The sequence below is a fragment of the Watersipora subatra genome, chromosome 7, assembly GCF_963576615.1.
Source record: "Watersipora subatra chromosome 7, tzWatSuba1.1, whole genome shotgun sequence".
NCBI classification, from domain to species: Eukaryota; Metazoa; Bryozoa; class Gymnolaemata; order Cheilostomatida; family Watersiporidae; genus Watersipora; species Watersipora subatra.
The window spans coordinates 52,423,499-52,436,989 of NC_088714.1; the positions used below are offsets into that span (position 1 = coordinate 52,423,499).

Consider the following 13,491-nt stretch of genomic DNA (forward strand, 5'->3'; position numbering starts at 1 on the left):
GTTATCACTCTAGGGGGAGATAACTCTATGGAGTGGATTCACCTGTTTTCACTTAGTAGAGTGGAGCATAGAACTTTTTAAGTAGCTCTTAATAGTTGGTCTGTTGGAATTGGGTCAAAGTATGCAACAGTACCTGTCAATACAGCTCTGATTACACTTCATAAACCTTATTAAACCCTATCTTGTCTATTAGACAAGATTTTGGCACAAGTGGCTATGATGTATTCAATGTGCTCTGCAAATCATGTATTGCATTGTTTTTAACATTATTATTGTCTTATATAATTTTTACAAGCAAAAAGATTTGATCATCTCAGCAAAAAGGATTTTGTTGAAAATATCCATCCAAGTCGTTGCCACTCACATGGTTTTCTCTCAAACAATTACTCTACTGCAGTAAACTCAAACTCTGTATATATCATATCTGGAATTCCTCTTCATCATTGGTCCTAGGATATGTAGCTCTCACTATGTTGTATACGCCGGTTGATAGTGGTCACCAGTCTGCTCTTGTAAGTCCTGGGTGTGTCCAAAATACCAATGATCTGTAGGTACATGACTTCCTCTGTCTTTGCATACCATGTTGTGCATCTCATGTTCCTGCAGCCTTTCAAATGGTTTCAGACTCTCCGCTTCTGGATGCTCGGGTACTAACAAAATATTAAACTTTCATTATTTTTGGATAACATATTGAATGTTACTTAGAAGCTCTATGCCATCTAGTAAAATTTGAAACTACAAAAATTCAAATAGCTGTGAACCTTATCATGGTGGTGTCGGTAGTTATAATAGGCCACTCTCATTAAACCTGGTTTTATAAGGTGTGGAATCTCCTGCACATCTGCAACACACTTGACTTGACACTTGCTAAATATGTGCTAAACAATACACTGCTTTATACCATTTTAATTGCGCAATTAACATTGACTAAACTATAATACCTACGTATACAGGATTACAACGTATTCAAATTAAATAAATTCCAACTATGAAAGATCAATAAACAATCATCTTATAAACAATTGAAGCATGCGTTTAATTTTACTAACACTTGGAAACACAAACATCAACCCCATAGTAACCTCAGTTGAGGGATTCGTTTGTCAGAGAGGCCAGTTTTGACAAAGAGGCCAGTAAATTTCTGATGTTAGGCACTGTTTCTTCCGTAAGGTTCTGTAAATGAGGATAAGATAGACTGCTGCCTTTTTGTTTTTTTACACTCATTGCTAGAACTAGGCTCAGATCCTTTGCGAACACGAGGGGTTTGAAATGCAACTAGATCTGAGTAGCCGTCATCATCATCGATGACAATAGGTGAAGCTATAACAAGTTTGATATTACTAACATTAAAGCTCTAACAAAAGGGTATGAACAGAATGTGAAATTTTTTTTACATTTCTATCAATTTATATACACTCGCTAATGGATCGTTTGTCAAAACTTCAACTCACAAGACAAAACCCAAACCCGAAAGATTGAAATTTCTCTATATGTGACCAACTGTAATACAGTTTATCTTGGCAATGTGCACAGTAAGTTTTCTCACTGATTTCTTTCATGTATACCGTTTATGCCAGTACCAACAGTGGAACCACTGATTGGACCCGAGGCCATGGGTGAGTACATATGCAATAAGTTAGACTCGCTGAGACACAGGTTAACTAGAGAAGTCAATTGATGATTGCTTCTCTGATATTTACCAACAACTGTAGATTTAGCTTGTGGTAAATGTAGTCACAATCGTACGCTTAGATAAACGTACTCTAGCATCATGATGTTACGCGACAGAGGCTAGTTTTTAGAAGACACAGGAAGTTCCAGTGCGATTGTCTATCTCTTTTATTTTATTAGTATGCCAGCACATTAAACTAAATTCTACACACTCTCAAAAATTATATTTTTAATTTTGTTTATTTTTTGTAAAGAACACGTGTTTTTTATGATGTCCATAACTATTATTTTAAAACAGTGGGGGAGAACTTCTAGAAAAAGCATTTATATGCGATAGTCATGCCACTTACTAAAGGTAACACTAGTGCCAGGATTGAAAACCTTAAAGGTTGACTTGCAACAAAATTCGTATTACAGTTATTTGGTATCAAAAGATCCACCATGTCTTACTCTGTTGCGTTGTAAGTGCCAAATATGTGGAAATGTGATTACAAGCTCTTAAAAGTTTAAAAACGAAAAGCCGCCGTAGATTGGAATCTCCTTATTTCGATGACGTAACCAGGAAATTTGGTTGTCGTCTTGTCACGTATGTTCTCACGTGAATTGAAAGGCCAATAAAAAGCTCAATATAAAACATCGTAGTGCTAGTTTATGACAAACACTTCAGGTTTTACCGAAGACTCTGTATAAGATATAGATGCTCGCTACTTTACAGTTGTGTTTTCAGCATTATTCAATCGTCAAGTCGTAATCTGATCATGTGACCCAATTCTTCGCAAATAACTTTCGCAGCACTTTTTGATTATCACAGGTGACCAACAGGCTCGTCATGATTATCAGACAATGACATGTACTCCTTCGAGCTAAGGTTAAATAGTTTAACGAATTTTTACTGTAATTCATAAGATATCAGTGCTAAAAGTGACAGCATTACAATGACGATAAAACAGAAGCGCGCGTAAGAACAGTAGACATAGTTTTATTGAATGCGTGAAGTATATTTGTGAAAATATTTCGACGAACAAGGTTGCAAGAAAGTGTAAACAAAAACCATCTCTCACAACTAAATCACATTTGAGCCGTTTTAAAAAGGGAATCCAAACTACGGCGGTCTCGTGTGGCGGCGATTTTCTGTTTGTTTTTGAGCTTTTAAGAGCTTGTAATCGCCTTTCCACATATTTTGTACCTACAACACAACAGAGTAAGAAATGGTAAATCTTTTCATATCAAATAACGGTAATGGGAATTTTGTTGCAAGTCAACCTTTAATTAAGATAACTCGACCTCCACATCATTAAATCGAACAGTTATTTGCCCAACGGCTACTGGAACGGTTTTTATCACTTTATTCCAAGCCATAGAGATAAACGTCAACTTTTAATAGTTCTTGGTCGTCATTATTATCATCATCGGCAAAATGTTTTTGTTAACGATTTTTATAAAGGTTTGCAAATGGTAAAGTTTTAACAATGATGAATCTGACTGTCTGTTTCGCTTGCGCTCATTGAATATAGTAGAGCAGGAGGGCATCAAAAAGCTGTCAAAAAAAGTGATTTATTCCTTTTGGAGGTGGGCTATATGATAAGAGTGGCATCTAGATCAGAATTTTGAGCTGATTTCAAATATCTGGTTTCTACACCTCTCAGATTGTTCATTTTTGAGCAATTTATTTAATATATTGTCTTAATTAAATAAATACAGTGAAACATGGATAACTCGTCCACGGATAGCTCGAACACATGGTTAATTCGAACATTTCCAGTAGTATGTAGAGAGCAGATCTAGACAAAAAAGTGACGGATCCAGCGGGGGGATAGAAAAAGGGGGTTGCGAATTAAATTGGCTAGGGGTGTAGATTGAATTGGGTGGAGTTGAATGAGATGTTGGGGTTTGGGGGGAAATTGTGGTGTAGAGTAGGGGGTTGAATTCGAGGGGGTACGGATCCGCTCCCGGCGTAATCGGCGGATTATCTGTGGATGAGTCATCGGATTAGCGGGGGGATGAGTCATCCGATTGAACGCGGATTATCGCGGGATTAGTCGGGGGAATCGTCGCGGATTAGTCGGGCGAATCGTCGCCGATTATCGGTGGAATAGTGGGGGTGAATATCTGGGACATCGAGGGCTGGATGGTTTTCCGGAGTGGATCTCGCGGATTATCGAGGAGAGCGAGAGATTACCTACCGGATGAGTGAGGGGGTTAATATCTGGGACACCGAGGGGTTGATTTTCCGGAGATTGTTATATATTTGAAACATGGAATATATATGTGAAAGTGTTTATGTGCAAAGTGGAGAATGTTATATATTTGAGAACGTTGAATATATATGAGAAAGTGTTTATGTACAAAGTTATTTTTTTTGAAGATTTGATGTTTTTGTAATGTTGAAGCTCTTGAATGGTTAAGAATTTTAAGGATTTTTATTTTCGGTTTTTTATATATGTTGAATGAAAGATCAGTTTTATTACAAAATTATTCACTTTAAAAGATATATTTATATGTATTATTCATTATTTCCATCATCATTTCGTTTCAATAAAAATAAAATAGTTTATGTTTAACTTGAAATATATGAAATGTACAAGTAGATAAGTCACAATAAAGATAATATAGTATAAATGAAACATTGAATATATATAAGAAAATGTTCATGTACATTCTTTAAAACGAAGTGTACAAGTAGATAAGTCAGAATAAAGATAATATAGTATAAATGAAACATTGAATATATATAAGAAAATGTTCATGTACATTCTTTAAAACGAAGTTTGTATCGAGTTGTTCATCAATCACTCATCGTCATCGGAAATAAGTGAGATAGAAGGATCCTTTTTGCATTGTACCGAACTCTCGTAAAATCTGCTTGCTTCTTCATGTCCCATGACTACTACATCGTAGTATTCGCGAGTATTGTGAGATGTTACTAGCCCCTTGTATATAATGATACCCGGATAATTTTCTTTCAACGAAAGGGCACATCTCGAAGGCATCGTTAAAGTTCCTTGAACTTCCTCTCCATCAACTTTGGTTGAAAATGCTACAGTTGGTACCACATTCACATTGCCTTCACCATCTTTGTATTCACTTGCTCCAACATTGTGATAGTGGAAAATAGATGGTGCTTTGAACTCCTTGAGATGACGAATCTCGAAATGTTGTATAAGTTTTTCAAGTTTCTTCGATCTCAGATTGGCTAGAGTACGTTTCATGTCTGAGGGAGTTGAGGTTCCTTCTGTTACTCTTTTTAAGTCATGGTAACTTCCCTGTCCATTAGCCTTAGGTTTTAATCCAAGATATACCATAATACTTGGATAAGACAGCGATCCATCCAGAAATCGTTGTGGAGCAAATACAGCAGTAGATTTACTAATCCCATTTTCCACATAGTTGAAGTGAATGATACAGCACGCTCCATGGATCGAATGAGCTTCTTCCGTTTTTGTCACCTCCATAATCATTCCTATTGAAAGATCTGACATTCTCTGCAGTGATTTTGCTTCCATTAAAGTAGCCTTACTTAATGTTCTTAACTTGTCTGCCACATCTTTTACCCTTTGCTCCAAATTCGTTTCGATTTGGTTGGATTTCTTCTTCTTCGTTGAAGGAGTCGTGTTAGAAAGATTTATAGGTGAAATTCTCTTTTTCGTCATCTTCACTGAACTATTCGATCCAGGTTTTATCACTCCAGATTGAGTATTATCCTCCATAGTTGTGTAGTGTGTTAATTCTCTGAGTTTGAATGAAGAACTGATATCGTTTTAGTAAAATTCTGCTGGTTATATACAATTCTCCTCATCAAATGATTAATGAGTTTTGATAAATTTAGTTGCATCATCCATAATATCAGAAGACTTTTCGCGAAATTGAAAATCGCGAGATTCAATTTCGCGAAAGTTGACTATATAATATATATAATGTGTAATTTCGCGAAATCCAATTTCGCGAAATTCACTTTTCGCGAAATTCAATTTCGCGAAAGTTGACTATATAATATATATAATGTGTAATTTCGCGAAATCCAATTTCGCGAAAGTTGACTATATAATATATATGATGTGTAATTTCGCGAAATCCAATTTCGCGAAATTCACTTTTCGCGAAATTCAATTTCGCGAAAGTTGACTATATAATATATATAATGTGTAATTTCGCGAAATCCAATTTCGCGAAATTCACTTTTCGCGAAATTCAATTTCGCGAAAGTTGACTATATAATATATATAATGTGTAATTTCGCGAAATCCAATTTCGCGAAATTCACTTTTCGCGAAATTCAATTTCGCGAAAGTTGACTATATAATATATATAATGTGTAATTTCGCGAAATCCAATTTCGCGAAATTCACTTTCGCGAAATCCAATTTCGCGAAAGTTGAGTGAGACAAGTTGGATTAGAAGTGATTTATAGCTTTTGTGCAGGTTCCACCTCCTTGAACTTGACTAGTATAAATACAGCCAAGTTTGATGGACTCACCATTATCGAGAGTTTTTTTCGAACTATTTCTATACCTAACTGGATTATATATCTCACAAAAGTTTGGATTAATTCTACAATTTGGATATCTACGTATAATCTTCTCTCAGAACTTTGGATTATATTTCTCCGAACTAACTGGATTATATATCTCACAAAAGTTTGGATTAATTCTACAATTTGGATATCTACGTATAATCTTCTCTCAGAACTTTGGATTATATTTCTCCGAACTAACTGGATTAAATATCGCACAAAAGTTTGGATTAATTCTACAATTTGGATATCTATGTATAATCTTCTCTCAGAATTTTGGATTATCTCTGTTTCACTGGATTATATTTCTCCGAACTAACTGGATTATATATCTCACAAAAGTTTGGATTAATTCTACAATTTGGATATCTATGTATAATCTTCTCTCAGAACTTTGGATTATCTCTGTTTCACTGGATTATATATCTCCGAAATTTGAATACATCAAGGAAATGTATCCGGCATCTTCCCATTCAGAAGGAGACTGGAGCAAATCTGATGAGGTGAGTTGATTTACAATAATTGGTGGAAAAAATTTTTAATGAATAAATGTAGAGAGAATAGTAAAATGAGATTTTTAATTCTTGGCAGCTGGAAATCTTCCTCAAAGATGTTCAAGCTTTCACGAGAGCATAATTTAATTTCATCGGAAAATTCTGCTCCTTCCACTTCAATTGATAATAGAGAAAGAAGCAGAAGTAGGGAAAGAAGTGTATCATCCGTTTCAGCTAATAAATATATCTGCTTAGAATGTTCGACTTCATTTAACAAAAAATCAAACCTCAAAAGACATGTTAAACACATTCATCTCCAATCGAATGAAAGTTCAGAATCGTTTACAACATCAACTAATGATTCTTCGGAACAATATCACGAATATGATGATGATGCCTCGATTATTATACAAGTTTCCAATCCCCCTTTCATTTTCGAAAAAGTAAAGATTGTTTCTCATCATTCTTCATTTCGTTCTGCTTCAACTCAAATTGGAAGAGGAGATCTTAGTCGATCTAAGATAACAGTAACTCCTATTACTCGAAATCTTGCTGATGATGAATCCGATGAATCAGATGTATCAGAAGAAGAAAATACAAATGAAATCGAAGAAAATAGATATTTATCTGATCAACCTACAAATCAAATCGAAAGAAACGAAAATGAAGTGGACGCTGATGATGACAATTTAGTTGGTATTAATGATAGAGTCGAGCCCATCGTTCCTATCGAAAATGAAAGAGAACAAGATAATCAGGATATCATTCCTGTTAATGATGATGAGGAATGGGATGAGTTAATAAGAAGATATTGGAATGCTATGAAAACAAAAAGACGACGAGGAAGAGTTGTTGAAATGTTAAACGTAAATTTATGGAATGGAAATATTCCTCAAGCAGAACTTCCAACTCCAAACCATTCGGAAAGAATATGGAACGAAATGATGACAACTTGGAATGGGATACAAACAAGAGCTAAATTAAATTGTAGTGTGGGATGCATTCTTGAACATAAAGCCACAGGAGAATTAAGATATTTTCATGCTTCATCGAATAATGCTACAATTTTCAAAAAAGCAAAACTGATTACAACAAGACAGGAATTACAGAATTTTTTTGAAGAATTGACAAGACAAGATCTTGCTGCTATAGCGATTCGAGAACGCCCGAATACAGCTTGGAAATTGAATGTAATTACCAATATTTCATTCTATTTCTATAAATTGATTGGAATGGGGCAAATAGGAGTGGCTTCAGATCTTCCGTCTCACATTCTTAACAATCGACATGTAATCACTATGAGCCGCACTCCTTACACAGACAATCTCTGTTTCTTCAGATGTTTAGCATTGATGGAGATGTGTAAGTGTTCAAACCGATGTAGTTGCACCAGACAAAGACCAAAACAGAATCTTGTGAAGATGCTATTTCAAAAGTACTCGAAACACATTTCTTCTCCTTCCTCATCCTCCAAAGATCTGATGAAGAATTTTCCTGGAATTGAGTTAGGAGACTTAATTTCTCTTGAGAAGTGTTTTGACATCCGTATAACCGTATTATCTCTGAATGCTGATGAAACCTCAACAGTCATCTGGACATCGACCCAAAAAGAGGGAAAGGAACTCTTCCTCGATTTGCAGAACTCTCATTTCAGTTTCATCAAGGATGTTAATGCTTATACTAAAGGGTTTAGTTGTCCTTCCTGTGAAGTGAGTTTTACAAAAAGAGGAAATTTCAAGAGACATAAATGTAGTCAAGAAACAGTAACCAACTTCATCTTCGAAGGAGGAAAGTTTAAGGCAACACCTACAATTTTCGAACAACTGAAACGAGAGATAGGAATATCCGTGGCTGAGGAAGATACTTATTATCCTTTTTTAATCACCTATGATATCGAGTGTTATCTTCCAAAATCCGACCTTCCACCAAATTCCAATTCGGTTACATTCACATCGAGACACGAATTGATGAGTATATCAGTTTGTTCAAATGTACCCGGATTTAAGGATCCAAAGTGTTTTGTAAGTGAGGGAGATACTGATTCTTGTATATCTTTTTTTGTTCAGTATATTTCCCAAATTGCTGATAAAGCCCGGGATATCCTTGAAAAAAAACTTTACTACATTAGACAGATGATGAAGGCAAAAGCTGAAAAGCAAGGAAAAGTTGAAGAAAGATTTAAATTCTGCAAATTTTCCAATCCTCGAGTATACCATTCAAGAGAGGGATTTCGTCATTTATTTGAACGTTTCGACAAATTCATCTCATGTATTCCGATTCTAGGATTTAATTCACAAAACTACGACCTGAATGTGATGAAAGGACCTCTACTTCGATGTCTTCAAGACACAGAAGATGAAGATTTTGATTTTGTAGTGAAAAGAACAAACAAGATGAGCTGTATTCAATCAAGAAGATTCAAATTCTTGGATATTTCCAACTTCATTGCTCCAGGATTTTCCTATGCAAAGTATCTCAAAGCTTTCAAATGTTCTCAACAAAAAGGATTCTATCCTTATGAATATATGGATGATCTTGAGAAGTTGAAACAACCGTTTCTACCACCTAAAGAATGCTTTTACAGTTCTTTGAGAGATGAACATATTTCGGATGCTGATTATGAAATCTGTTTAAACATTTGGAAACAAGAGAAGATGAAAACGTTAAAAGATTTTCTAGTATGGTACAACAATCTCGATGTAGTACCATTTGTTGAAGCTGTAGAAAAACAAAAAAAAGTTTACAGAACCATGGGAATCGATATGTTGAAAGACGCCATTTCACTTCCTGGATTGGCGGTAAAATGGATGTTGAAACTTTCAGATTCACCTCCTCATCCTATGAGTTCTCAGCATCAGACAATCTCATCACATCATTTCAAAACTTGTCAACCTGTCTGTCTGATCAAGGAAAACGATAAAGATATTTACTTTACCATCAAGGACAATATCGTAGGTGGACCTAGCATTATTTTTCACAGACTTCATGAGTCGAAGAAAACACTGATTCGAGAAAGAAAGTTTGGAAAGGAATCCAAACTTTGTGAACTTATTCTAGGAGTTGATGCAAATGCATTATATTTGTGGAGTATGATGCAAGAAATGCCTACTGGAAACCCTAGAATAAGGCGAATCGAAAATGGATTTGCATACACTCATCCTCGAAAAAATAGCAAGGCTGCTCATGGATGGTTACAATTTTTGACTTGGAAGGATAATATTCAAATCTTACATGAAAACAATGATAAAGAATTTAGAATTGGACAACATAATCTTCCTGTTGATGGATATTGTGAAGAATCGAATACAGTGTTTCAATTTCATGGATGTTTCTGGCATGGACATAACTGTAACAAGACCAAAGGAATAAGTATACATCCATATAAGAATCGACCCATGAGTGAAGTTCTGGAGGAAACGAAAAAGAAGGAAGAATATGTTAAAGAACTTGGATATCGTTTAGTAAGAATCTGGGAGTGTGAATGGGACAAGATGATTGAGGGTAACACCGAGATTAAGAACTTTATTAGTATCTTCAACGAAGAGTTTTATCCTTCCAATTCCTTTGCCACCGAGGATGAGATTATTCAGCAGATTATAAAAGGGGAGATATATGGATTCATTGAATGCGATATATCTGTTCCTGAAAACTTATACGAAAAGTTTTCAGAAATGAGCCCCATTTTCAAGAATACATCTTTGAATAGAAATCATCTTAGTGAAAGTATGAAAGAATTTGCTGAAAAGGAAGGAATGCTACCTCAAGAACAACGAACTTTGGTGGGGAGTATGTTTGGACAAAAAATTTTACTACTCACCACTTTAGCAAAATGGTATCTTAATCATGGGATGATTATAACCAAAATATATCAACTCATAGAATACACCCCTAGAAGAGTTTTCAAGTCATTTGGAGAATCTGTCTCAAATGCTAGAAGAGCTGGTGACAAAGATCCTGACCAAGAGTTGATAGCCACAACCAATAAACTCATTGGAAATTCATCGTACGGGAAAACAATCACTGAGAAATTAAAACATCGAAATGTCAAGTATATTCAAGGAGATTATGAAGCATCCTTGAGAATACGATCACACAGATTTGAATCTTTGGAGGAAATCGATGATAGCTTCTATGAGTTGACTCAACCTAAGTCTTCGGTTAGTAGTATATATTTATTATCTTATTGATATAATTGAATCATAATGAAAAATTTACTTGGAGTAATATATGTAAAGGAATCTAATAAGACTGTATATATATATATTTATTCAGATGAAGATGGATATACCTGTACATATCGGATTCTCCATATTACAACTGGCTAAACTTCGGATGTTGGAGTTCTACTATGACTTCATGGATAGGTAAGTAATCTTATTTGTATCTTCTAGAAAAAATATGTATAACGGTATTCATTTGAATGATAAATTTTTGAAATGAGAGTATTATAATACTAAGATAACAAGAATTAAGGATTGAAATTTTTTTTATTTTAGATACTTCGACAGAAAGGACTTCCAGTATGTGGCGATGGATACAGATAGTGCCTACATGGCTCTTTCAGCACCTATGGATAATATCGTTAGAAAAGAGATCGCTGATATATACTACAAAGAATATGGAAAATGGTTTCCTAGGATGTATTGCGAACGACACGCGGATGATTTCCAACTCTGTAAATCTGATCCTACAAAGTTGTGGGAATTACAAAATTGTTGCAAAGAAGTATATCAATATGATATAAGGACTCCTGGTTTATTCAAAGTAGAATTTTCAGGTCATGGAATAGTAGCCTTAAATTCTAAGACTTACTTTTGCTGGAATGATGAAACTCATTCTACAAATCATAGCAGTAAAGGATTAAGTAAAACTACGAATAGTTTTACAAAAGACACTTTTTTAAAAGTATTACAATCAAGATTTCCTAAGGAAGGGATAAACAAAGGCTTTGTAAAAAAAGACAATAGAGTGTTCTCATACACTCAACTTAGAACAGGATTAACATATTTTTATTCAAAAAGAAGAGTATGTAATGATGGAGTGAGCACAGAATATATTTTAGCATAATTTTTAGAAGTGATTTTGTTGCTAAGTATATATGATAGTAGAGTTTTGCTCCACGATGTATTATTACTATAAAATTTTATTTTCTTCATTGACTCTTCTTTTCGTATATACAATATCAATAATATATAACTAAGCTCATATAAATTTAATATACTATCCAATGTAAAATCATTTCGAATGTAGACTTTCTCATAGTAACATGGCTCAAAACATTCTGATTAAAGATTTTGTTCCATTCGAGGTTGCAGAAATAATCCCGGATAACATCTTGATTCAACTTGACGAAAATGAACAAATTCGTACACATCTCACCGAGGAATGTTTATACTACATTCTAGGAACAGCTGCTTTTAGAAAAGTTGTGTCATTGAAAAGATTAAAGTCCAACTGTGTCTGCAGTGCGATGGAATGCAGGGAATGTTTGGAATCAATAATATCTGTAAAAGAAATATCGATAACACCCTCAGATTTGAAGATGATCTTTGAATGGGTTGATCTTGAAGCTACCATTCGAGAAGGTAAAATTGGAAAAGAGGTTGATTTAGAATGGATTAACAGATTTATCGCGATCGATTTTAAAACGATGGAAGAAAAGATTTTTGAAACCATGCTTTGGAATAGAATTCGGCACTACATGACTCATCCTACACAACGTGAAGAAACGAAACAACTGCTCTTCAGAAGACTCCTTCATATAGCACAATTTCCATTAATCGGAGAAAGACTGGAAGAGGAAATCGAGCATGAAATTGATGATGTAATTATAGATGAAAAAACTGTTGGATGAAAATAATAAAAGATTCGGAATGTTATTAAGTCTACTCCTCTAGAATTCTCCACCATTCTTCAATTTAGCTCTGACGGTGAAGGAACCAAAAACGAAGAAAACAGAAACAATGTCGGTTATATTTCTAGAGGAGTTTATTCCAGCTCATCTTAAGGATGGACAATTATCAAGAGTGGTTGTAAAGAAAAACACAAAAAAATTCATCAGAAGAGTTACTGAAGAAACTTTTTACTATGTTATCGGATTCTATATCTATAAACGCTTCGTAACATATTTAGAAAGTCAGTGTAGATGCTTCGAGGGAGCTCAAGGATGTCAACATTGTATTAGAATAATGCAAGTACGATATGGAAATGAAGGATTGACTCGACAAGAACTTCATGAGACTTTTGCCGAACTCGATATTGGAACGTGTTTGGAATCTGCTCAAATCGGACCAAGGAGTGACAAAGTCCAACTATCATTATTATCCTCACTTGATTGGAACACACCTTCAAACATAATATTAACCGAATCAAGACTTTATCCATATTTGAGAGGAGAAGCCAATGATCAACAAGTTACAAATCATTACTTCAGTGAACTCCTACATATCAATGGAAAGAATTGATAAACATCACAGTTAGACTTTGCATAATTCTTTATATTTATTCACTTCATTTCCAAGAAGGATTGAATAACTTTTTTGTATACTATTTCAAGATAATTTTGAAGAATGAACTATATATATTATATCGACATACTTTTTATTCATTTTCTTTGCCTACTTCACTCAAGAGAGTAGTATTTTAAAAAGACACTATGACTATAATGAATTTGCACATTATAATATTTCTCATTTTACGGTTTACGGGAATAATAAATGGAAATCAAAGAATTCAATATGTTACCGATGTGAATAGCTGCTTAAGCAGAACACTCAATGAATTTGAAGTTTCATTACTACTTCCATTCGAAGAAAC

At 34.5% G+C, this 13,491-nt stretch overlaps 1 protein-coding gene across 1 annotated transcript in view; it reads right to left on the reverse strand.

Annotated features, from left to right (window-relative positions):
- Positions 1-467: 467 nt before the first annotated feature.
- The window catches only part of LOC137401119 (uncharacterized), a 197,192-nt gene continuing 184,168 nt past the window's right edge, over positions 468-13,491 (reverse strand). The window contains exon 7 of the mRNA XM_068087485.1: positions 468-650. Within this exon, the coding sequence (XP_067943586.1) occupies positions 469-650 (182 nt within the window). The 3' untranslated portion in view covers position 468. The remainder of the gene's footprint in view (positions 651-13,491) is intronic.